At 40.3% G+C, this 24,085-nt stretch overlaps 1 protein-coding gene and 1 long non-coding RNA gene across 2 annotated transcripts; both read right to left on the bottom strand.

The window, feature by feature from the left end:
* Positions 1 to 413: 413 nt before the first annotated feature.
* On the bottom strand, positions 414 to 3,370 carry LOC118356975. Its single transcript, XR_004820059.1, has 3 exons — positions 3,263 to 3,370; positions 2,729 to 2,804; positions 414 to 484 (listed from the first exon to the last, which is right to left on the bottom strand). It is a non-coding gene; the product is annotated as an uncharacterized LOC118356975 (long non-coding RNA).
* Positions 3,371 to 3,374: 4 nt separating this feature from the next.
* Positions 3,375 to 22,968, bottom strand: MARCOL (MARCO like). The gene is made up of 5 exons (XM_035727518.1): positions 22,858 to 22,968; positions 11,154 to 12,199; positions 9,323 to 9,444; positions 4,669 to 4,886; positions 3,375 to 3,493 (listed from the first exon to the last, which is right to left on the bottom strand). The coding sequence occupies exons 1-5, from the start codon at positions 22,904 to 22,906 to the stop codon at positions 3,375 to 3,377; spliced, it is 1,554 nt and encodes a 517-aa protein (XP_035583411.1). The 5' UTR covers positions 22,907 to 22,968.
* Positions 22,969 to 24,085: the final 1,117 nt, after the last annotated feature.

Raw genomic sequence — 24,085 nt, 5'->3', positions numbered from 1 at the left:
GGAGAGGTCTGCAGGGACAGGGTCACGGCCATCACAGAGATTCTATTATTCTTCATCGGGGCGTAGGCATTACATCATACTGGCTACTAGTCTGCCCTTAGTAATTCACAATTAAGTTCAATGAATTGATTTCTGCCTTTGCCCAGCATCAAGCAAAATTACAGTGAAAACTCAAATACAAAATGACTTTCAGAAACAGGAACTTTGGGGAAAGGTACACGTGTGGCCCCTAATTTTTTACAGACATCTTACAGTTACTGTCTATAGATGTTGCACCCCGGTTATCGGCAACACGGATTTTGCCGTCACGTTGTGATGGTTTCTTTATACTTTTGAAGAGCAAAGATTGCCTATTGTGCGCTTACCCCCTTTCCCTGCAGAAAGCACATATATTGCCATAAGTTCTTCCATTGCTGGCACAGACTGGATACCATTCTCTGGTGCAATCATTTCGCCCAGGTGAATATCGTGTACAGTCCAGCATCTCAACAGAGAGATACAACAAAATTCATCAGGGAATGAAACTCTAGAATTTTCTTTAATCTTCCTATGAAATGCTATGTGTCAAAATTGGAACAATATAGTCTATATGTAGTTTTAAAAGGTAACATCTATAACACCAACACCTAGAAAACGAACACATATGCCCCTTAAAAAAATAAGATGTTATTAAAATGTCTTTACAAACCTGCGATTACTTTTTAAAAAGGTCACAGAACTGGCTGACTGTGTTTTTCTAATATAGCGACCACCATCCTCACTTCCCTTCACATATTTCTGCTTCCAAACTCTAGAAGAAATCATGAAGCTGAAGTTTTTTTTATTCATCATTCCCTTATCCTTCTTGGTAATTTCACTATGTATGTGTGTGTCTGTGCATAAACATATAGATATAAATGCAATTTGTTTAGTGTTGACAGTGTTGGTAATTTCCATAAATAAACAATATGTGTGCATGCTTATCTCATCAGCTTCTGAAATTTCTCTGTGACTGTTTATTCAGACACTTAAATACATACTTTAATTTCCACCTCTCTGTGTATATATGGAAATTATCAGATCTGACCCACCCTTAAAATGTATGTTTTGGCTGGTTCATTTTTCCTTTTGTTTTGCTAAAATGAACACTTCTACTGTAAACACCATTTGACCTCTCTCAGATGTTTGTACGACATATTTGCGCCCTTTAGCTGTATTTTTGTGTAATGGGATATATACACTTTTATGTTGTCTCGATAACGACAAATGGTTTTCTGTGGCTGCTGTGTTTCTATTTCTTGACTTAAGTGTAAGAATAACATGGTTTTGTTTTAATTTTTGAAAGATCTCTCTGTTGTACATTTGTTTGATAAATTTTTATGTTAAAATTTACAATAAAATAAGCTAAGTATTTTATTTTTTCCAACTTCCATCATTATTGACTTACCACAGGTCTGATTTCAGTCAGAGGGGTGAAAGATGCTGCTGCAACCAACAAACGGGTGAAATCATTAAAAGCGAAGAGGAGAGGAGGGGGAGGAAGAGAAGAAGGAAAGAAAGGCAGGAATAAGGAGAAGAAGGCAGAGGAGCAGGGTGGGGAGGAGTAGGAAGAATGGTCTTTTTGGTCAACAGAACCCATCTCTTCAGAGCAGAAACCTATGGAAACTGTTCCTCAACACCCTGCAAGTAATGAGGTGAGCCTCTGTGTCATTAGCAAAATGAAAAATTCACTGAACGCTATCAAATTTGGAAATATTTTTAATAATTGGGATTTTCAATTATTCTCACTCTGTGAAAAATAACTTGATGTATAATTTTTAATAATCTCTAACACCCTTCTTTGAACATAGCATGTTTTTCTCCTTATTTTTGTAGATGAGACATCCAAAACCAAGAACACCATGCTTTAGAGCATGTCATTTACATATGAAGAAATCAATCAGTACTTAAAGAATCAGTACCCTGATCTAAATGCGTGCATCTCTCCAATACAACACAGATGCCTTATTCTGAAATTCACGGTCCACCTTCAGCTCTAAGAAAGACAACTTTTGCCAGAGGAGTCAACGTGTTTCTCCTTAAACAAAGGCCCTGTTTTTGGGACCTCTGTGGGTGATCAAGAAGCCAGAATATTAACCAACAGCAGACCCAGAAGAGATCATTCCTTCCAGTGGTCTGTATTTAACAATGGATTTGACTTCCACAAAGGAAAAAAAAAAGGATTTAGGTCATGTTCTTTAGTCACAGGTGGTGGACATTGAGCGAAATTCTGCTGCCCATTCTAACCCACTACTCTGTCTCCACTGGTCCAAAAAAGGAAATGAGAAAAAACAACCCACTGATGCAATTTTAAAAAGACATTTGTGGGGCACCTGGGTGGCTCAGTCAGTTAAGCAACTGACTCTTGATTTTGGCCCAGGTCATGATCTTAGGGTCCGGGATTGAGCCCCATGTCAGGCTCCCTGTTCAGCTGGGCGTCTGCTTAAGATCCTCTCTCCCTTCCCCTCGGTCCCTCCCCCACCCCCAGCTCAGACTTGCTCTCTCTCTCTCTTTCTCAAAATAAATAGATAAATCTTAAAAAAAAGAAAGCTGAAAAGACCCTTGTACTATGCCTCTTACCACTGTAGCAGTTTAGAGGCTGTGAAGGAGCTCCTCCCTCCTGGATTACTGCAGTGGCTTCCTGCATGTTCTAAGATATATTTCACCTTGGACTGGAAATATTTCACCTTGAACTGGAAAACTTACTCACCAGAATAAAGAGGAAACACCAAGGCAATGATGAAAATGGCTTTGATCCGTGATGAGAGGAGAGACATTTTTTAAGTCTGTGGGAAGAAATTTTGGCATTTATAACACATGGCACATGGACTAATTTCCTATTTCCAGACGAGGGTTTCTGACTGGCAAAATCCAACCCCGTAGAGTCCTAATTAATTAATTAATTAATTAATTCCTAGCTTGCTAATTAAGGTAGACCATGTATTCTCATTTTTCTTCCCCCTGCTCTCAGATTCAATAGGACATATATGTGAACAAAAGGCTTCCTCAAGAGGTGAGAGCAATGCCAAGATAAGTCCTCTCAGCACATTCCAGAAGGAGCTGCTCATTCCCCCAGGCTTGGCACAGCCCACGAGGAGCCTGGCTGCCTTGAAGGAAATAGGCACTTTGGGGTCCCAGTTTTTCCACAGAACATAGAAACAGTCACTTCTGGAAGGAGTGACCTGGAGCAGTCCTCACAGCCATGCTCTGTTCCAGGGCTACATTTGTGGGTGTCCTCACTGACCTGAGACAGGGAAGGCAGTGGAGAGAGTGAGGTCTTCAGCTCTAGGGACTGACTGTGTCTATTTTGCTCGTCTGTCTTTCTCAGTCCCTCCCCTCCAGCAGAGGCGCCTCCTTCACTGGCGTATCGGTGAGGAGCCTGATGGCGCCAAACAGATGATCCGCAGCAGCGTGTGCTCTGTGTCGTAAAGACGTCCCGGGCGTTCTCCCAGGGAGAGGCTTGGGATAATTTGATCTAATGAGTACAGGGGTATGAGATGGGAAAGGGTAATCAGAGTAACTATAGATCCTAAGATAGAGAAAATATATGTAAGCTTTCCAAGCTATTGAGTTGGAAAGGACCAGAGAATCAAAGCCAGCCAAGAGGAGCAGTTTTGTGAAGTGTAATTAGACACAGGCCAAGACCCTTAGCATTTTGCAACATTTGAGCACAGGGACCCAATTGGAGATTTGTTTTAGATTGAAACTCTCCTTACAGTTGAAATTTCAACTTTTTCTTCTGAGGTCATTATAGGTTCGATACAGGTGTAAGAAATGACACAGAGGTCTTCTGCATCCTCGAGCCAGTTTCTCCCACTGGGAGCCTCTTGTAAAACTATAGTGCAAATTCCCAGCCAGGAATTGATATCAGCTGGAGACCTTTAGTCCATGTTTGCTCTCACCACCAAGATTGTGAATCAATTGTTTGTACATGAAGCCTGGGTAATGGTATGTTTGAGGAACTCCCAGATGAGTATCCCAGTGTAGCCAGCTTTGGAACTTGGCCTAAAGGATAGGATGTGTGTAGTAGGCATGAGAGAGACCAACTCACTGTGTTAATCCTTTCTCGATGTAAATGTGTATCCAATCATCACGTTGTACAGCTGTAATTTACAGAATGTTATATGCCAATTCCATCTCAATAAACCTGGATAAAATATAATGAGGACTCACAGAAATGAGATTGAGACCACATGGGTCAATGTCTTAAGTTAAAAAAGTGGCTGACATTGGAGGCTTTGAAAAGGGTAAGATTTAATCACTCATTGTCTCCCTAATTAACTAACCTCCTTCACAGTCTGATTTCTGGAGTTTTGGCAATTGAAAGACTTGGTTTCAGTTCTCATCTACCACTGAGTGATCTTGACACAATGTTTCGATATTCTAATATACAACATCTTTATTTTAAATGTGGGAGTAACAACTCCTGTGTCTTAGATGTGAGGGATAAAATATTAAGGCAGTTCGCATTCACAGTTGGGTGTTAGGCTTATCTTTGCCACCCTGATGTAACTTACCTTTTACCAGCTGTGGGAAAAGCTAGCACTCAGACTCCAGTTTAATGGAAGAATACAAAATCTGGTGAGTGCAGAAAGTGCTCTATTTTTCTAGTTAAGTGAATATTATTCTTAGAGGAACTCTTTGAATTACTCTTTGAATTATTGACATAGACAACATCAGAGGCTTCCGGGGCAGATGTGTTCTTCTGATGCAGGACATTTGAGGAAAAAGGAAACCGTAGAGTTGAAATTACTGGGGAGTCCTGCATGTCTCTCACTGTAGACTTCTCTTGTATATTCTCATAAGCAGAGATTAAGAGCAGGAGAGGCGGCCTGTGAATCCTAGCTGGCCCCATGCCTTTCTGTTTTCTGTTTTTTTAATTACCCAGCACAAGGGATGTTACATGTGTGAGTTGAAGGTTTCATGAAGAAAAAAATGAATATATTATTCAATTGCCTCAGAGGGAAGATAAGGAGAAGACAGTATCTTTAAGATAACAGAGATATTAAGGGAGAAGGAAGGAGGAAAATGAGAAGAGCAGTTTGCAGTCTCCCCAGTGCCACTGCTCCATAAATTGTGGGCAAAGAAATCTGCCATTTTGGGCAATAACAGCAAGTTACCTGAATTTTGCCTAACCATGTAAAACACCAACTGAGACTGGTACATGAACTTTCCCAGGGGTCACTGAATAATGTGTGTGTGTGTGTGTGTGTGTGTGTGTGTGTGTGTGTGTTTTAAACTTCATACTGTTGAAAAGAGAATAAGAGAAGTTCACATTTATCAGTGTTTCATGAAAGACTGAATTCTTCCAGTTCACCCCCATTTCAGAAGAAACCAAAGGGATTTGGTGCCACATTTCATTCTTTAAAAGATGTCTCGGGGGCACCTGGGAATCTCCCTTGGTTAAGCATCTTGCTCTTGATTTCAGCTCAGGTCATGATATCAGGTCTCCGCTCTGAGCTTGGAGCTTGCTTGGGATTCTCTCTCTTTCTTCCTCGGCCCCTCCCTGCATGCACTTGCTCTTTCTCTCTCTCTCTTAAGGGGCGGAGGGGAATGATGTCTTAGGCAATGATCAAAGAGTAGATTTTCTGGATTCATCACTTACATATAACACCCAGTGCTCATCGCAAGTGCCCTCCTTAACCCCATCACCCATTTAGCCCATCCCCCACCCACCTCCCTTCCAGTAACCCTCAGTTTGTTCTCCATAGTTAAGAGTCTCTTTCATGGTTTGCCTCCCCCCCCTCTTTTTCCCCCTATGTTCATTTGTTTTGTTTCTTAAATTCCACATATGAATAAAATCATATGATATTTGTCTTTTTAGGACTGGCTGATTTCACTTAGCTTAATACACTGTAGATCCATCCACGTTGTTGCAAATGGCATGATTTCATTCTTTTCGATGGCTGAGTGATATTCCATTGTATATATCACAACTTCTTTCTCCATTCATCCACTGATGGACATTTGGGCTCTTTCCATAATTTGTTGATAAGGAAAGCCGTCTTATACACAAAAGCCACCAAAACCTACCACAGATTGCCCCTTCAGGAAGAAGAAAGGGCAAAGGATGACTGTGCTTGTCTTGTTCACTCTTGCCACCTCAGCTAGCCATACTATGTTGAGAAATCTACTCTAAAGGTCTTTGTGTAAGAAACTAGAGGTAAGAGAAATACTAAAGATAAGGCACTGGAGTACCTTTCATCCTGCCCAGATTCTGGGAACTTGCCTTCTACGGATGGCAACAAAACTATTCATGGGGCATAGAGTAAGGGACCATCTGATCTGATAGGCACAAATGAATGGGGAGGGGAGAAAATAATGTGTAATTATAGGTCTTATAATAGATAAGCTATGTACAATCTGTCCAAGCAAGGGAGTTGTACAGGCTCCAAAAACTAGGGCAAGAAAACAAGAATTCTAAAATCTGTAATTGCGACATATGGCCAGAACCTCAGTATTTGAAACAATTGCTAGATATGAGAATCACCTGAGGAGCTTTATAATAATATCTGGGTTCCTTCCCTGAGATGGTGATTCAATTGTTCTACATCAGACCCTGGGCATTTGTACTTTTTCTGGGGCAGCATTTTTAGAAGTAACTAAGATAAATGTGCAGCTCCAGTTGGGGGTAACAGAACTAGGGATGTAGAATTACTTCTGGGACTTCATTCCAACCATTTCCCACTGTTCTAAACCAGAGCTTTTGTATTTAATAGAAACACTTTATAAACTGCTCTGCAACAAGCTTTATTTGATTAATATCTGCTGAGCTTATTTTAATGTCATTTTATGTAAATCAGTTTATTCTTTTGAAACACTGTATGATGCTTCTAGTGTTACATAAGTATTAATTAATTTAAGCATATTTATTAATGGGAATTTACTCATTTCACTCCTGCTCAGAATGATCTAATTTTTTCCATGGCCTCTAGAAGGAAATAAAAATTATTTAAATACCATTAAAATTGGTCCTACAACCGGCCCTGGCCTGAATTTTCTGGTGCTTCTATAAGCACTGTCAGATCCCAGAAAAAATGTACTGTATCACATAACCCACGCCCCGTATGGATCAAGGCCTTTGTTCATATTATTTATTTGCCTGAAAATTTTTGTTCCCTTTCTTCTGTATATGGTAAAGAAGGACTTTTCCTATTCTCCTTCCCTTCCCTACCCTGTGTCTTTCTGACCTTATCTTCCTATGTCCTCTTACTGGGAGGTAAACTTTTATGGAGCTGGTTCCTTCACGTCTCATCAGCTGTGCCAAGACTCTAGGCCTTTTACAACAGGGTGCCTGTTTTACCCTACCCAGCCTGGACTGTCATTCACTCCCAGATAGCTCTCATTAAGCAGCCCTGAGAAATGTAAAGCTTCAGTTGCCTGGAAGTGGTAGAGGTGATACTGCACAAGGTAATCTTCAGGTGGCAGTCTAGGGACTGGGACTCGTCAGGACGATGGTGACAGGGATAATATAGAACTATGGATTGCATTGAAGTCTCTTCTAATCTTTGGGATTTTTTCTAGTATAGCTGTAATTTCAGCTATCCTCAAGAGACTTAATCAGGGAGTAGTGATAGCACAGGAAAGACAGTACCATTCATAAATAAGTCAGGGGTGATATAATCTAGGCAGCTAAATATATTTACCTAATCCTGGACCATTTCTTTCTTCTTTTTTTAAAAAGATTTTATTTATTTATTTGAGAGAGAGAGAGAATGAGAGAGAGACAGCACGAGAGGGAAGAGGGTCAGAGGGAGAAGCAGACTCCCCGCTGAGCAGGGAGCCCGATGGGGGACTCGATGCGGGGACTCCAGGACCATGACCTGAGCCGAAGGCAGTCGCTTAACCGACTGAGCCTCCCAGGCGCCCAATCCTGGACCATTTCTTATCTAAGGGAACTCTTTGGCTAAAATTTCTATCTTATCCCTTGAAAATCAATGCCATTAATTTTTTGAAGTGTTCAAAAACACTGAACTAAAAGTAAAGCTTTTTGTTATTTTTTAAGAATTTTCACCTATTTTTCTCATCCTAATCCCCTGTGTCAGGGAAAAACCAATCTGTGTTCTATATCCACGAGTTTGGGAAAGTCTAGAAAATACATGATCCCAGAAATCAGAAGCAACTCTGGAACTGACTTTGTTTGTAGTGGAACAAACTTGAAAATAATGTGGGATCCATCATAGCGGTAAGACTCTTGCTGACCTCTGTGGAACGCCCGAGGAAATCCATTGCTTACAAAAACGAAAGCAGATTTTGAGGTTCCAGGTAATTTGGTTGCTGTCAATGCTTAGCATTTCCCTTCATGGTTCAGATTCAGTTTTCCATTACTTATCCTGAAAACAAGTTAATGAAAGAAATTAAGGATCAAGAAATTGTGGCACCAACACAGAGAGAAGATGAGATAATTTAAAATTCACATGGGAACGAGCAGTTCTAAGCTTTGGCTTGCCTGTTTCACACTGAGTGCTTTGAGAAATTGTGACTTTGTGCCAGTCCTTCCTTGACCCTGGGCTAGGTATAAAATGAGAGAACAGGTGTCTCATGTTTCTTCCTGCTCTAACTTTTACGGCTATAGGGCACACTTACCTTTAACATTTATTTATTTCTGCAGGAATGATTTATTGAGCCTTTAATACGTACTTCAACTATCAAAAACAAGAGAGGTATAATTTTTACCTCATTACTGTCCTTATAGCTGAACCTTCATTAATTTTGACAGCTGAGACATGTAACTCTTTCTTAGCCACGTGTTCTCATTTTAAGCAGCCTTATAATCATCGTATTTCATGTGGATGGACAAGCGTGCAACTCTTAAGTGTTTGCCTGCTCACCAAATCCATTCTCTAATACTGTTATTTAAATTTAAAATACATTTTAATAGTCGGGGTTAAGTAATCTGTGGGATTCGTAGTCCTGTTTACCCTCTGATACATCTTGTTTGCTGTCTTCAACTGCAAGAAGAAAAGCTCCATGGAAGCAGGAAATAGGAAACAATTCTGTGTGTTTTGTTCACCACCTTACCTCCACATGAGCAATGCCTAGTATATAGTGGAAGTTTAATAAATATCTGGTAAATGAATGACTCACTAATAGATTTATTTCTACTTCAAAAGCTGAATGTATCACATTCTTTCAGAAAATGCCTGAATTTACTGTTTAAGGGTTAAGTACCTTTCATGTTTCCTTTGGACAAACACCCCAGGCACTATTGAGAGAGAACTACAGAGACACAGAGAAAAACGTTTTTACTCCCTTTGGATCAGAATAATACTTTTTGATACAAAGACACAAAGAGTCATCTTACCTTTTGGCTTCATTGAATACACAGTGGTTCCCATAGGTTTTTCCATCAGAACCACAGACTGGCTTGTAGACAGATGGACATTTTGTATTTCCAGTTGGGTTCTTGCTGCTGGTTTTGCCAGTCTGCAGTAATGTGAAAGACCAATAGGCGAATAAAGGGGATGCAATTCAATTCTGATATTGTAATTAAACCAAGAGTTATTGCTAATTAATTGTTGATTAAGCATTGCACTGAACCAATCATTTTGTTAATCCTTTCATTTTAATTTAAACTACACAACAATACTGAAAAAAAAGAGTAGATTTTGCTCTATCGTATAATCGCAGGCATACAGTATATTTAAGTGACAAGCCCCAGACCAGATATGGATGAAATATCCAAGCTGGGGGGCAGACCCTGAATTATGTGACTCCAGAGCCCCTGCTCCTACTACACATCAGACTGCCTCCACTTTAATTCTTTGTAGGCAAGCCTTCCCTTTCCTGAGAAAATAATTATGGAAAAGTCATACTGGCAAATAACATATGTGGTCGTATTTTTTTTTTCAGATTTATTTATTTATCTATCTATCTATCTATCTATTTATTTATTTATTTGAGAGAGAGAAAGAGCGTGCATGAGAGTGCGGGGAGGGCCAGAGGGAGAGAACCTCAAACAGACTGCCCTCTGGGTGTGGAGTCCCACTTGGGGCTCCATCTCACAGACCCTGTGATCATGACCTGAGCTGAAATAAAGAGTCAGACACTTAACCGATTCACACACAGGCACTCCACATATGGTCCTAATTTACTGAACCTTTCTTTCTTCTTGTCCCATGAAAGAAAATGAGGCAGGAGGTAGGATTGTGTGGAGTTAAGTACTACCTGAGGCACTGGCTTAGAATGAAGTTACAGAATGACAGAAGCCTGTGAACAGAAAGGAGCTCTGACAGCAGACGAGAACAGAGACACTAAATGAGATTGGGAGGATCTTCAACAGGAGGCTTTGTGTTCGTAGGACGAAGGAAGATGAACAAAGGAGTCATGGATGTGCAGCTGTTTGCAATGATGTCTCCCAGACATCATCTATTCACTCATCTGAAAAGCAGTTCAAGAGAACCTATTATATGCCTGTCTTATTCTAGAATCTGGGGACACACATTTAAAAAAGAAATGGTACTTTCTTTAGAGGAGTTCACATTCCAATTGAACACACAGACAATCAATTACAAAGCAATATGGTACATTCTATGAGAAAGGATGTCATCGGTATTTGGAATACATTTGTGGAACATCAAAGGATTCTGTACAACGTGGATGATGTGTGACCAAGAGTGACATGAAATGTCCGATCATATCCAATCATGCACATGGGGTCTAGTCATTAAAAAATCCTAAATTACATGCTCAGGAGTTTGGGTCTTATCTTCTAGGCAGTAAGGTGTCACTGAAAAATTTCCAGCAGGGCAGTGATAGAACAGGAAATTTGTGATTTAGAAATACCACTTGAGTGGCTTGTAGGTTAGGGATGGGATGGAGATGGACACATGAATGTCAAATCTGGTGGGGATGGGGACTCATTTCACGGAGGTCTGACCTAGTCCAGTAGAGGTAGAAAGATTGGAGTGGAAGACAGTAGAAGGGAATGAGAAATGGAATGGAAGAGCATGGCTCATTAATGATCATAGGTGTATATGAAATTGACCACCTTCAGATTCCTCCTCATTTTGTTGAATCACTATCACCACAAAGTATCTGTCATTAGTACAGTATATTTTGTTAACTATTTCAAGTCTTGGAAAATAGAATGGCTAAATTAAGAGAGGGAAAAAAACAAAGAAATGAACGCAAACCTGAATCTCCATTATATTGGCATTCAAAGGGTTGCCTACATTTTTTCTTTCTTCTTGAAAGAAAGACCTTGATTTCCCTTGTTGGCTAGACCATCCTGGTCTTCCTTGCTGGCCAGATGACCCTGAACCCCCTTGCTGGCCAGATGACCCTGGACGCCCTTGCTGGCTAGAAGACCCTGGACCCCCTTGCTGGCCAGATGACCCTGGCTTCCCTTGCTGGCCGGATGACCCTGGACGCCCTTGCTGGCTAGAAGACCCTGGACCCCCTTGCTGGCCAGATGATCCTGGCTTCCCTTGCTGGCTGGATGACCCTGGATGCCCTTGTTGGCCAGATGACCCTGGACGCCCTTGCTGGCCAGATGACCCTGGCTTCCCTTGCTGGCCAGATGACCCTGGACGCCCTTGTTGGCCAGATGACCCTGGACGCCCTTGCTGGCTAGAAGACCCTGGACCCCCTTGCTGGCCAGATGACCCTGGCTTCCCTTGCTGGCTGGATGACCCTGGATGCCCTTGCTGGCTGGAAGACCCTGGACTCCCTTGCTGGCTGGATGACCCTGGACGCCCTTCCTGGCTGGATGACCCTGGACGCCCTTGCTGGCTAGAAGACCCTGGACCCCCTTGCTGGCCGGGTGACCCTGGCTTCCCTTGCTGGCTGGATGACCCTGGACGCCCTTGCTGACCAGATGATCCCGGTTTTCCTTGCTGGCTACAAGATCCCGGTTTTCCCTGTTCATTTGAAGCTTCAGCATTCCCTTTTGGATTAGAGTCTCCTGAATTCCCTTGCAGACTCCCAGACTGATTGAGAATTCCTGGCCTTTCTTGCTGATTAAAATTCCCTGAATTTTTCTCTGGCTGGTTAGAACACCCTCGTTGTCCTTGCAGACTAAATGTTGCTTGTTTTCCTTGTGTGTTGCTACCTCCTTGCTGATTAGATTCCTGTTGTTTTCCTTGATGATTAGCTTCATTTTTTCTCTCTAGAATAAATGCAGGTTCTGGACCTTCTTGTGGTTTAAAAACACTTGTTCTCAAAATCTGGGTTGAAGACACTGGAATGATACCATAAGCACAAAAGTAAAATAAAGTTATTTAATTTCAAGAATTTAAAATCAACAGCATTCATCCCCAGATGTAGTGTGTATTTTATACCTCTTTGATTTGTTTTTTTCACCAAACCTCAAGACAGAAGCTTTGCATAACTTCTCATAACCTTAATGTTTTGGTTCCTCCATTTTTTCTTAACTGTATTACATGGTTTCTAAAAATCACGGGGTCAAACCAGCCTGTCCCATTTCTAAATCAGAGTCTGAATTACTTGAGCTGAATTATTTGCGCTTCATACTACAAATTCTTTTTAATGATTTCCTGATTAATCAAACAGACTCTGAGTTAGACTATTATAAACTTCCTCTACATCACAGAACCCTTTCCCGGATTCCCAACCTCACGCTACAGAAGATGCTATCATCAATTTTCCAGACATAAAACCTGACAGGCAGGCATGAGCCCTCCTTCCATATTCTCTTCTCCATCTCCATATATACTTTTCTGTAGGTGTTTTCTTCCCTCCTCGCCCCTGTTCCTAAGGCAGTGGTTTTCCTTCTTCTTCAGAACATCAGCTTTATGTCCACCATTTCCCATAAGGGCCGTAGCATCAATCAATCAGTCTTACTCTCTGGTGGTTTTTTTGTTTCTTTCTTTTCTGCTCAGACTCCTGGAGGAGGTGGTAGATATTAAGTGACTATTTCTTTTTTATTTTTTTGTGACTATTTCTTAAAACCTAAGTTTCATAACCCATCTACTCTGTTTCTCAAATTGGTTTTGGAAGTTTATCCATTACTATATACATATATATATCTTGTATATACATACACATATACATATATATAAGATTTATTCAAATTCTATTCCAAAATAAGCAGGGTTTAGACAATAATCCATAAGTGAATGGAATGGCTTTCTAGTTGTTGAGTGCAATGGAATTCTATTGGGTCTTATGTTTCTTGTCTTTGGTTTGGTACAAGTGTTTCTTTTTGGCTTCCTCACTTTTTTTGTTTATTTATGTATTTATTTTTAAATTTTTTTATTAACACATGATGTATTATTTGTTTCAGGGGTACAGGTCTGTGAGTCATCATCACCTTTTTTGTTTAATGGCTCTCCTTTTCCCTTCACTTTCTCAATTTGGGGCTTCCTCGAAAGTTGTCTTCAGGCTTGCATTGTTTTTCTTCACAGGCATCCTTGGTAATTTTTTCAGTTTATATAACTTGAAATCATTTCAGTGTGGATGGTTCCAGTCTTTACCTGGAGTTTCACTTGTGTTTGCAATTGGCCTGCTTCATATTTTCACAAGCGTACACACTTGTGCATTCAGGTAAATTTAACTAAAATCAAATGCCTTGTTAATTATTATCCATTGAGCACGCTATGGTATACTACATTGCTGGTGGTTAAGATCTTACCCAGGCTTAGGAGCTTGGCACTCGGTAACCTGGCTTACTAACTGTGGTGAAGTGTGGGTGGAGTCTGTGGGTATGATCTAGCCATTCTTTCAATTTGTCCAAAAGTATATTTGAAGAGACCATTACTATGCTGGAACTATAGTAAGATCTAGACACACAGCCATGAATAACACATTGTTATTCTGCCACCAAGAAGGTGGAAAATCTAATAGTGGGCGCAAAAAAGCAAACAGGCATTTGTAGTCGTATGAATGCTGCTATAATGTGAGACGTCAATTAGACAATAGACCTAGAGTCAAGGTAGCAGATAGCAGGGCATTGTCTCTCCTTCCTGGAGGAGGTGACACATAAGAAGGATAGGCTATAGCTAGAAAAATGGATAAGAAAATATTTATTTTCAGTAGAGAGATGAGTATATACATGAGTTGTAAGAACCAGTGTTCCTTTTTTTTTTTTTTTTTTTAAATTTTTTATTGTTATGTTAATCACCATATATTACATCATTAGTTTTTGGTGCAGTGTTCCATGATTCATTGTTTGTTCATAACACCCAGTGCTCCATGCAGAACGTGCCCTCCTCAATACCCATCACCAGGCTAACCCATCCCCCTACCCCCCTCCCCTCTAGAACCCTCAGTTTGTTTTTCAGAGTCCATCATCTCTCATGGTTCGTCTCCCCCTCTGACATACTCCCCTTTTCTTCCTCTCCTGTTATCTTCTTCTTTTTCTTTTTTCTTAAAATATGTTGCATTATTTGTTTCAGAAGTACAGATCTGTGATTCAACAGTCTTGCACAATTCACAGCGCTCACCGTAGCACATACCCTCCCCAATATCTATCACCCAGCCACCCCATCCCTCCCACCCCCAACCACTCCAGTAACACTCAGTTGTTTCCTGAGATTAAGAATTCCTCATATCAGTGAGGTCATGTGATACATGTCTTTCTCTGATTGACTTATTTCACTCAGCATAACACCCTCCAGTTCCATCCACGTCGTTGCAAATGGCAAGATCTCATTCCTTTTGATGGCTGCATAATATTCCATTGTGTATATATACCACATCTTCTTTATCCATTCATCTGTCGATGGGCATCTTGGCTCTTTCCACAGTTTGGCTATGGTGGACATTGCTGCTATAAACATTGGGGTACACGTACCCCTTCGGGTCCCTACATTTGTATCTTTGTGGTAAATACCCAGTAGTGCAATTGCTGGATCGAACGGTAGCTCTAATTTCAACTGTTTGAGGAACCTCCATACTGTTTTCCAGAGGGGTTGCACCAGCTTGCATTCCCACCAACAGTGTAGGAGGGTTCCCCTTTCTCCACATCCCCGCCAACATCTGTCGTTCCCTGACTTGTTAATTTTAGCCATTCTGACGGGTGTGAGGTGGTATCTCATTGAGGTTTTGATTTGGATTTCCCTGATGCCAAGCGATGTTGAGCACTTTTTCATGTGCCTGTTGGCCATTTGGATGTCTTCTTTGGAGAAATGTCTGTTCATGTCTTCTGCCCATTTCTTGATTGGATTATTTGTTCTTTGGGTGTTGAGTTTGATAAGTTCTTTATAGATTTTGGATACTAGCCCTTTATCTGATATGTCATTTGCAAATATTTTCTCCCATTCTGTCGGTTGTCTTTTGGTTTTGTGGACTGTTTCTTTTGCTGTGCAAAAGCTTTTTATCTTGATGAAATCCCAATAGTTCATTTTTGCCCTGGCTTCCCGTGCCTTTGGCGATGTTTCTAGGAAGAAGTTGCTGCGGCTAAGGTCGAAAAGGTTGCTACCTGTGTTCTCCTTTAGGATTTGGATGGACTCCTGTCTCACGTTTAGGTCTTTCAACCATTTGGAGTCTATTTTTGTGTGTGGTGTAAGGAAATGGTCCAGTTTCATTCTTCTGCATGTGGCTGTCCAATTTTCCCAACACCATTTGTTGAAGAGACTGTCTTTTTGCCATTGGACATTCTTTCCTGCTTTGTCAAAAATAAGTTGACCATAAAGTTGAGGGTCCATTTCTGGGCTCTCAATTCTGTTCCATTGATCTATGTGTCTGTTTTTGTGCCAGTACCATACTGTCTTGATGATGACAGCTTTGTAATAGAGCTGGAAGTCCGGAATTGTGATGCCGCCAGCTTTGCTTTTCTTTTTCAGTATTCCTCTGGCTATTCTGGGTCTCTTCTGGTTCCATACAAATTTTAGGATTATTTGTTCCATTTCTTTGAAAAAAGTGGATGGTATTTTGATGGGGATTGCATTGAATGTGTAGATTGCTCTAGGTAGCATTGACATCTTCACAATGTTGATTCTCCCAATCCATGAGCATGGAACGTTTTTCCATTTCTTTGTGTCTTCTTCAATTTCTTTCCTGAGTATTTTATAGTTTTCTGAGTACAGATCCTTTGCCTCTTTGGTTAGATTTATTCCTAGGTATCTAATCGTTTTGGGTGCAATTGTAAATGGGATAGACTCCTTGATTTGTCTCTCTTCTGTCTTGTTGTTGGTGTATAGGAATGCCACTGATTTCTGTGCATTGATTTTATAGCCTGCTACTTTACTGAATTCCTGTATGAGTTCTAGCAGTTTTGGGGTGGAGTCTTTTGGGTTTTCCACATACAGTATCATATCATCTGCAAAGAGTGAGAGTTTGACTTCCTCTTTGCCGATTTGGATGCCTTTGATTTCTTTTTGTTGTCTGATTGCTGTGGCTAGGACTTCTAATACTATGTTGAATAGCAGTGGTGAGAGTGGACATCCCTGCCGCGTTCCTGACCTTAGGGGAAAAGCTCTCAGCCTTTCCCCATTGAGAATGATATTCGCTGTAGGTTTTTCGTAGATGGCTTTTATGATATTGAGGTATGTACCCTCTATCCCTATACTCTGAAGAGTTTTGATCAAGAAAGGATGTTGTACTTTGTCAAATGCTTTTTCTGCATCTATTGAGAGGATCATATGATTCTTGTTCTTTCTTTTGTTAATGTATTGTATCACGTTGATTGATTTGCGGATGTTGAACCAGCCTTGCAGCCCAGGGATAAATCCCACTTGGTCATGGTGAATAATCCTTTTAATGTACTGTTGGATCCTATTGGCTAGTATTTTGGTGAGAATTTTTGCATCCATGTTCATCAAGGATATTGGTCTGTAATTCTCTTTTTTGATGGGGTCTTTGTCTGGTTTTGGGATCAAGGTAATGCTGGCCTCATAAAATGAGTTTGGAAGTTTCCCTTCCATTTCTATTTTTTGGAACAGTTTCAGGAGAATAGGTATTAATTCTTCTTGAAAGGTCTGATAGAATTCCCCTGGGAAGCCATCTGGCCCTGGGCTTTTGTTTCTTGGGAGATTTTTGATGACTGTTTCAATTTCCTTAGTGGTTATAGGTCTGTTCAGGTTTTCTATTTCTTCCTGGTTCAATTTTGGTAGTTGATACATCTCTAGGAATGCACCCATTTCTTCCAGGTTATCTAATTTGCTGGCATAGAGTTGCTCATAATATGTTCTTATAATTGTTTGTATTTCTTTGGTGTTGCTTGTGATCTCTCCTCTTTCATTCATGATTTTGTTGATTTGGGTCATTTCTCTTTTCTTTTTGATCAGTCTGGCCAGGGGTTTATCAATCTTGTTAATTCTTTCAAAGAACCAGCTCCTAGTTCCGTTGATCTGTTCTACTGTTCTTTTGCTTTCTAGTTCATTGATTTCTGCTCTGATCTTTATGATTTCTCTTCTCCTGCTGGGTTTAGGCTTTCTTTGCTGTTCTTTCTCCAGCTCCTTTAGGTGTAGGGTTAGGTTGTGTATTTGAGACCTTTCTTGTTTCTTGAGAAAGGCTTGTATTGCTATATACTTTCCTCTCAGGACTGCCTTTGCTGTATCCCAAAGATTTTGAACAGTTGTGTTTTCATTTTCATTGGTTTCCATGAATTTTTTTAATTCTTCTTTAATTTCTTGGTTGACCCATTCATTCTTTAGTAGGATGCTCTTTAGCCTCCATGTATTTGAGTTCTTTCCGACTTTCCTCTTGTGGTTGAGTTCTAGTTTCAAAGCATTGTGGTCTGAAAATATGCAGGGAATGATCCCAATCTTTTGGTACCGATTGAGACCTGATTTGTGACCTAGGATGTGATCAATTCTGGAGAATGTTCCATGGGCACTAGAGAAGAATGTGTATTCCGTTGCTTTGGGATGGAATGTTCTGAATATGTCTGTGAAGTCCATTTGGTCCAGTGTGTCATTTAAAGTCTTTATTTCCTTGTTGATCTTTTGCTTAGATGATCTGTCCATTTCAGTCAGGGGGGTGTTAAAGTCCCCCACTATTATTGTATTGTTGTCAATGTGTTTCTTTGCTTTTGTTATTAATCGCCTTATATAATTGGCTGCTCCCATGTTCGGGGCATAGATATTTACAATTGTTAGATCTTCTTGTTGGATAGACCCTTTAAGTAGGATATAGTGTCCTTCCTCATCTCTTATTACAGTCTTTGTTTTAAAATCTAGTTTGTCTGATATAAGGATTGCCACCCCAGCTTTCTTTTGGCGTCCATTAGCATGGTAAATGGTTTTCCACCCCCTCACTTTCAATCTGGGGGTGTCTTTGGGTGTAAAATGAGTCTCTTGCAGACAGCATATTGATGGGTCTTGTTTTTTAATCCAATCTGATAGCCTGTGTCTTTTGATTGGGGCATTTAGCCCATTTACATTCAGGGTAACTATTGAAAGGTATGAATTTAGTGCCATTGTATTACCTGTAAGGTGACTGTTAACTGTCTGTTGTCTGTGTTCGTTTCTGCTCTTTGCTGTTTTTAGGTTCTCTCTTTGCTTAGAGGACCCCTCTCAATATTTCTTGGAGGGCTGGTTTCGTGTTTGCAAATTCCTTTAGTTTTTGTTTGTTCTGGAAGCTTTTTATCTCTCCTTCTATTTTCAATGACAGCCTAGCTGGATATAGTATTCTTGGCTGCATATTTTTCTCGTTTAGTGCTCTGAAGATATCTTGCCAGTCCTTTCTGGCCTGCCAGGTCTCTGTGGATAGGTCTGTTGCCAATCTAATGTTTCTACCATTGTAGGTTACATATCTCTTCTCCCGAGCTGCTTTCAGGATTTTCTCTTTGTCTCTGAGACTCGTAAGTTTTACTATTAGATGTCGGGGTGTTGACCTATTTTTATTGATTTTGAGAGGGGTTCTCTGTGCCTCCTGGATTTTGATGCCTGTTTCCTTCCTCACATTAGGGAAGTTCTCTGCTATAATTTGCTCCAATATACCTTCTGCCCCTCTCTCTCTCTCTTCTTCTTCTGGGATTCCAATTATTCTAATGTTGTTTCGTCTTATTGTATCACTTATCTCTCGAATTCTGCCCTCGTGATCCTGTAGTTGTTTCTCTCTCTTTTTCTCAGCCTCTTTATTTTCCATCATTTGGTCTTCTATATCGCTGATTCTCTCTTCTGCCTCATTTATCCTAGCATTTAGTGCCCCCATTTTTGATTGCACCTCATCAATAGCCTTTTTGATTTCGATTTGGTTAGATTTTAGTTCTTTTATTTCTCCAGAAAGGGTTTCTCTAATAACTTCCACGCTTTTTTCAAGCCCAGCTAGTATCTTTAAAGTCATGATTCTGAACTCTAGGTCCGACATCGTACTAATGTCCGTATTGAGTAGGTCCCTGGCTGACGGTACTACCTCTTGTTCTTTTTGCTGAGGTGATTTCTTTCGTCTTGTCATTTTGTCCAGAGGAGAATAGATGAATGAGAGAACAAAAGGCTAACAGGTTTACAACGTCCCCAGCAAATATACTGTATACAAATCAGAAAAGACCTGAAACCAGGGGAAAAGAAAGGGAAAGAAAGAAAAAAGAAAGAGAAAAAGAAAAAAAAAAAGAAAAAAAAAAGATAAAAACAAAAACAAAACAATTCAAAAAAGGCAGAATATGATCAAATATGATCAGGCTAGTGCATAGATCAGTGCCACACACTAGATTTTGGGCGTATTTTGGTCTGTTAGAAAAAAGTGCCTCCTAAAATTTTAAAGGAAGAAAGGCATATATGTACAAAATAAGGGTTGATACAATGAAGGGATGGAAGATGACTGTAAAGATGAAAATTATAAAAGATTTTATAAAAGGACTTGGTAAGATAAGTTGTTTGAAAAAAGAAAGAAGATTTAAGGAAAAAAAAAAAAAAAAGGAAAAAGGGAGAGAATGTGATCAGGCAGGAGACTAGAACAAAGCCATACACTAGTGGTTTAGGGTATATTTTGATCTGTTAGAAGAAACTGTACCTCAAAATTTTAAAGAGAGAACAACTTATATATATATGCCAAAAACAAGGATAACTACTATGAAGGGATAAAATATGACTCTAAAAATGAAAAAAAAAATAAATTTTTTTTTTTTTTAAAGGGATTTATAAGATGTTGGTTGAAAAAGGGAAAAAGAAAAATAAAAAAAAGTCAACAAAAATTAACTTTGATGAAATAATGAATCATGGTAAAAAAAAAAAAAAAAAAAAAAAAAAAAAAGAAGCCATGAATCTATGTGCAGTATTCCCCTAGCGCTGGAGTTCTCCTATTCTCCTTGATCGATCAACTTGGTCTTGGCTTGCTGACTGTTTGTGTTGATCTTCTGGGGGAGGGGCCTGTTGCTGTGGTTTCCAAATGTCTTTGCCGGAGGCGGAATTGCCCCGCCCTTGTCGGTCCGGGCTAAGGAAGCTGCTCCAGTTTGCTCTCAGGAGCTTTTGTTCCCTGCAAGCTCTCGGTACAGCTTTGGAGGACCAGGGCGAAAATGGCGGCCTCCCAGTCTCCGCCCGGAGGAGCCGAGAACTCGGGGCCCCACTCCTCAGTGCGCCCCCAGAGAAAAGCAGTCACTCCCGTGTCCCCGGTCTCCGGCCGCACTCCGTGCTCACCCGGCCTGTGATCGAGCGTTGCTATCTCTGGCACCCGACCCCGCTCGGAGTCTCCAAACCCAGCAGATCCCTGCAGTGCGTTCCCGCACCGCTCCTCCCCGGGAAGGAAGGGGAGTCTCCCCGGATCTGCTGCTTGTTGGGTCCTTGCTGGGGGAGCCGTGCCCCGACTGGGCCGCAGATCACAGTTTATGGCAACCCCGAGCTGAGAGCCCGCGACTCTGGTCCGTATCTGCAGCCGGCTTCCCCGCCCCGACACCTGGCAGCTCTGCCGCACTCAGGCACCCCCGGTCTCTCTGTGACCCCAAGGGTCCTGAGACCACACTGTCCCGGGAGGATTCCACCCCCCGCTTAGCCACTGCAGCGGCGTCCCTCTGCCGAGCCAACTTTTAAAAGGTCCGATTTTGTGCTCCGCGGTTCTAGCACTTGCCAGAAGCGGCCGGCGGAGGCCCCTCCCCCGCCGTCAATCCTCCCGAATATCGCCTCGGATTCACTTCTCCGCACGTCCTACCTTCCAGTAAGTGGTCGCTTCTCTGTTCAGAGAGTTGTTGCTACTCTCCTGTTCGATCTCCTGTTGAGTTCGTAGGTGTTCAGAATGGTTTGATCCCTATTCAGCTGAATTCCTGAGACCAGACAAAATCTAGGTCTCCTACTCCTCCGCCATCTTGCTCCGCCAGAACCAGTGTTCCTTAACAAGCACTAACTTTGAGAAGAAATCAATTAGAATAAAGATGTAGATGAAATGGTAAAAACTAGATCAGCTGATCTATTTGTTAATTATGTTTGTTTTTTTAATAGGTCATATAAGCAAATTACATTTAATTTCAAAGATGCAAAAGGATAAATAGTTTAAAATCACTTTCCCTTCCTTTCCTGTCCCAATCCCCCTTGGACTAGGTTTTTCTGTATTATTCCAGAGATGCTTTATGTATTTACAAACATAAGGGGACATATGTTTCCACACAATTAATAGCACATCATACACCAACTCTACTCTTTATTGTCTCCCTTGGCCGTACAGTGAGGTTTCTCTATATCGATACATATAGAGCACCTTTATTATTTTCCCTAAGGACTGCATAATATTTCATTTGTTAAATTTACCGTAATTTATTTAAATGGCCTTCTAGCAATGGGTAGCTATTGCATTTCCCCTCTTTTACTAGTACAAACAATGATATAATGAAAATGTGATTAATATATCATTGCTCACATGGCTAAATTCGTAAAATAAAACCGGGGGTGGAATTTTTGAGTAAAAAAGAGAAGTAAAATATCAGAATGTGGTTTAACCATGGGTTTTTTTAAGTTAAACTTTTCCAAAATAAGTATCCTCAGTTTTTGTTTTGTATTTTCTCTTCTGATTTTACAAACTAAATACACTCTTGGCATTGCTTTATATTATAACAGGCATTTCTGGTTCCTCTCTTTTCTTCACCCTCCACATCCACAGAACCACCGCATCTGGCATTCATGTACTTTCTTCCATTAACAAATGTCTACTCAGTACCTACTAAATGTCATCCAGCAAGGCACTGAAGTTCAAAAGAGGTATGGTATCTGCCATTAAGGAGCATATATGTTCTAGGGAGGGATTTTATCTATGTGCATTTTTTCTCTAAAACATATGTGATCATAATAAATATACGTATATTATATCTATTTTCTCCGACATATAAATTATAAAAATATAGAATGTCTGTGTCATTTATTATCTAGAGAAATTTACAGCCCTTGCTGGAAATTGCATCTTTGAAAACAGACCACCTAACTGGATTGAGGTAAGGAATGGAGAGAGGTAAACTGAGTGACAGGCACCAGAGAACTCAAGTAATGGTAGCTAATGTCAGTGCATACGTGATTCTTATGACAGCCTCTAAGAATACATATTTATTTTCATTTTATAAATGAGAAAATGGACGCTAAAAATTAAGTGAGTTGCCCCAAATGACATAAATAGAAATAGAAAAGTCAGGGTTTGAACCTATTTCTCTGTGATCACATAGCCCTAGATCATCACACAAAACCATATTTTTTTTATGAAACATGAGCCTGAGAGTATTCACAAACTCTCATAATCCCTTCAGATTTCATTTTCGTTCCAGTGTAATGTGTTGCTTTTCCCCATTCCCCTACTTCTTGCTTCTCTTCGGCCGCGCCGGACAATTCGCTGTTGTCTCACCTTGTCCTTACTTTTATGCCTTCGGTCTGTATTTATGCTGTTTCAAATGGCCCTCTTCCTTTTCTCTGTCTGATAGACACAGGTCATTTTAACATCTTCTGACAAAGTGTTACTAAGTCACTCAACATTTCTAATTCTTTGAGAGTTGGAAGGAAAGTCATCGAAAGTAACTTTTCTTACCTGAGAACATGGCCACGAACATGAAGGGAAGGAAAATGAAAGCCTTCATGTTAGAGTCAGTTGTTTCAGACCTGGTTGTTGGATGGAATTAAGGGTAACTCTTCAGTAGATGTTTTCTGAATAAAACCATCCTGATCGCCATCATGTTGTGTATTTGAAAAATCCTCCGCCCTAGTGGCTAAACACTGTCACTTTGTTTAAAAAAATTACGGAGTAACTTTCATAAACTGGAAGCTGTTGCTTCTTGAGTGGATTGCCATTTTTAAAATTAGCTTTATACCCCAACTCCCATAAATATCCACAATTTAATATGTTTCTATCAGATACCTATCTTACAGAAAGGAATAAAAATGGTGAAATCCATCTGGGAAAGTGGTAAATTCAGTGTTCAGTTTTTTTTTTATTGTTAAAAGATGACTGATCTTCAGTCCGTACTGTTACTGACCCTGTAAGTTTGTATGTCCACAACAGACATTCCCATGACATTTTCCCACAAATAAATGATGTGCCAATTATTTACCTCAAATTATATTTTAAAAGCCAGTAAAAATGCACCAGGCATTGGTCATTAATAAGTGATGAATGCGTCCAGTGGGGAATGATGATGTATAATGTATCTTTATGAGGTAACAAAAAACAAGAGAGCTTATGTTTGAGAATACATTACACCAGTGATCTTCTTGCCTCAAGCTAGTATGCCAAACAGAAGCTCGTGCGAAAATCACCCCGGGATTTTTAGTCAGTCATAAAATCAATATTATAAAACAGTGGAATATTGTGTTCAAGGTTGGCTTCCCTATATAAGAGAAATTTGAATTAATTAGGCCTGTCTAAAGAAGAATGACCTTGATAAAGTGGGGTCCAGAAAACACATAGCAGAAGATTGGTTGACCATAGTAGAAAAGATAAGTGGTGGTGTTGCCATTGGATTCATCATGTGAAGGGCGTTAGCATGAAGGAGGAAGATATTATATGATCTATGTAGTTCCAGGTGGCAGAACTCATTCCAATATAAGGAAGTGCAGGATAAATAAACATTTTTAAATTCTAAAGAAAATTTCAGCTTTGGGAAGAGAGGTGAAGTAGGTGATTCTTACAATTTCTTCTAATTCTAAAAAGTCCCCAGATTTAGTGGTTCTGGATTGTGTTTGATTTTCATTGCAGCTTCTTTAGAAGGGCAATTTTGAAAATGATGAATGATTTCTTTTAACCAAGCCAGCAATTTTAG

Source organism: Zalophus californianus, chromosome 5, assembly GCF_009762305.2.
Source record: "Zalophus californianus isolate mZalCal1 chromosome 5, mZalCal1.pri.v2, whole genome shotgun sequence".
NCBI lineage: Eukaryota > Metazoa > Chordata > Mammalia > Carnivora > Otariidae > Zalophus > Zalophus californianus.
The sequence above is the reverse complement of the archived record's forward strand: the minus strand, read 5'-3'. Positions and strand labels throughout refer to the sequence as shown.

Coding starts and splice junctions, on each gene's coding strand:
- MARCOL (XM_035727518.1), bottom strand. CDS start 22,906: ATGAAGGCTTTCATTTTCCTTCCCTTCATGTTCGTGGCCATGTTCTCA. Junction 12,200..22,857: donor GTTCGTGGCCATGTTCTCAG/GTAAGAAAAGTT, acceptor GTATCATTCCAG/TGTCTTCAACCCAGATTTTG. Junction 3,494..4,668: donor CTATGTCAATAATTCAAAGA/GTAATTCAAAGA, acceptor TGTACTCATTAG/ATCAAATTATCCCAAGCCTC.